Genomic DNA, 2,102 nt, shown 5'->3' on the forward strand with positions numbered 1-2,102 from the left:
GTGTGTGTGTGTGTGTGTGTGTGTGTGTGTGTGTGGTGCTCTAAAGAGTCTGAGAGGGTCAAATCCCCTCTGCATCAGACCCTGTGCCTGGACCTAGGTCACACTCCACCTCCTTGGAGCTCCAACCTGCAGAGACAGCATCCACTTAAGTACACACACACACACACACACACACACACACACACACACTCTCTGCACATTCTAACGCTCCAAATGAGTTCCCATGGGACTGCATGTCTCCTGTCAGGACCTGCTGTTGCTTAGAGACTGGTCCTGGGGCAAAGCAGTCACACACACTCTTCTTCACTCTCCTGGCCTTGTTACACTTTTAGTAAGAATGATGGCACTCAGCTGCTGATTGTCCGTGAGCATAAAACACTGTGTGCTTGGTTTTAACTGCATTTAGTAGACGAAATAGAGTTATATTCTTAGATTATATAAATCCACCAACTGCCTTTTCCCCCCTCTCTAGTTTTGTTTCTGGAAAGAGCAGCAAAAATATGAATCGCTGCATCCTCTCCCCCGTGTTTATGTAATGTATTTGCACACAGAAGCGTAGTCTTGTGCTCGCTGTCCTTATTGGTAGCCCGAGTAGTTTTATCACCCAGCTCCATTTTAAGTTCAGCAATTACACACAAGCAGAGTATTTTACCAGAGATAAATCTACTAGCTGCTTAGAGAACGGGAGTTTTCTATCTTGCTTTCTCACAGCGTGTTTCACTGGGGTAACTCTGATTATAACACAACCATATGCGCTTCGATTCAGGATACATTTCTCCGTGTCTGTGTGTGCATGCATGTTGAAAGAGGAAGATAAATGGTCTTTCTGCCTCCTCGGCTGGATTGTGCATCAAATGTGCTGATTTGCCAAAATAAAGACAAAAACTGTTTACCAGCGTTTTGTGGGCTGCTGTGCTGACAGAATGCAGATGATTTTGGATATTTCAAATGTCCTAACCGGCACTTAGAGACTTAAAACCTGAGGGCTGCTTACTTCCCTCAACTCGAATCTCCTGCTTATGAATGTGGTAGTGACCAAGCTTCTGCTGAGAGCCTTTCACTCACCATATCATTACTTCAGTTGCCTCTACAGTATAATTTTGCACTTTCTGTTTGGATCTCTGCTTTATAACCTACGTTCTAGTCAACATTTTCATGTTTTCCAGTGTACCCACGACTCTATTATACGCTTGCATCATTCTTTGTTTTTTGTCTTTTTCACTCTGCCAGCTGTACAACAAGCTTCGATGTGACGACCAGCCGATGTTGGAGCACGTGGAGCAGCTTCTGGGCGAGCTGGGAGGAGAGGTGGAGGGAGAGGATGCAGATCCAGCCTTGGATGAAGATTTTGAACCCTGTAGTGATGATGATGAAGAGGAGGATGCAGAAGCACCCATGGAACACTGACCGCGCCTCCCTGCTTGTATTTTGTGATTTCACTTTTCTCCCATCATGTCTCTCTGTAGTTCATGAGATCTCAAAGGTGCCTTTTTTTAAATGGTTTTCCTCTTCCACCTGCTTATCAACGATTAAATCTGAAATCCACTGATATGCACAAAAGAGCGGCATTAAAAGCAGCAGTCTCCTCAATCTCTTTCAGCCAGTTGTTTAATGCTTTCACTGAAATAAGTCCGTACTTGAGTAATGCTTCCCTTAATCTCCTTGACAGAAGTTTATTAAGAAATGAGTTTTAAAGCTTTACATCTCAGCAGCAGCAGAAGCTGAGCACCTTTGAAGGCTTTTTTACCTCTTATGCGCACCCACGCTCGGTTTCTACAAGCAAACATACACGACACATACAAACAACAACACAAAGGGAGCATGTTAATTACTTCAGCTCTTCCTCAGTGCGACAGCAGGAGCGTTCCCCTCTGAGAGTGCAGAGTGAGCCATCTCATGTAAGAGTTACTCGAAATGCCAACTTTACATGCAGCTCTGTTATGTTAAGTTTATGTGCATTTCATTTCATTCTCCTGCTTTAGAGCTCATTTAATTCAACAAGACATAAAAGAGAATTTGACTACCTGATGCAGAAAGCGATTCTCTGAGCTTGACTGTTGAAAGTGACTTGAGCCCTTTCAGAAAGGAGAAACTAGCTTTTA

The 2,102-nt window shown here is 43.8% G+C and overlaps 1 protein-coding gene across 2 annotated transcripts in view; it reads left to right on the forward strand.

The window, feature by feature from the left end:
- LOC102212439 (probable assembly chaperone of rpl4) overlaps nt 1-1,599 on the forward strand; it is a 25,685-nt gene extending 24,086 nt beyond the window's left edge. For both annotated transcript variants that reach the window (XM_005738533.2, XM_005738534.2), the window contains exon 11: nt 1,231-1,599. In XM_005738533.2, coding sequence (XP_005738590.1) covers nt 1,231-1,407 — 177 coding nt within the window. In that variant the 3' untranslated portion in view covers nt 1,408-1,599. The remainder of the gene's footprint in view (nt 1-1,230) is intronic.
- Nucleotides 1,600-2,102: the final 503 nt, after the last annotated feature.

The sequence above is a fragment of the Pundamilia nyererei genome, unplaced genomic scaffold (assembly GCF_000239375.1).
Source record: "Pundamilia nyererei isolate P.nyererei 1_Seehausen unplaced genomic scaffold, PunNye1.0 scaffold00084, whole genome shotgun sequence".
Lineage (NCBI taxonomy): Eukaryota > Metazoa > Chordata > Actinopteri > Cichliformes > Cichlidae > Pundamilia > Pundamilia nyererei.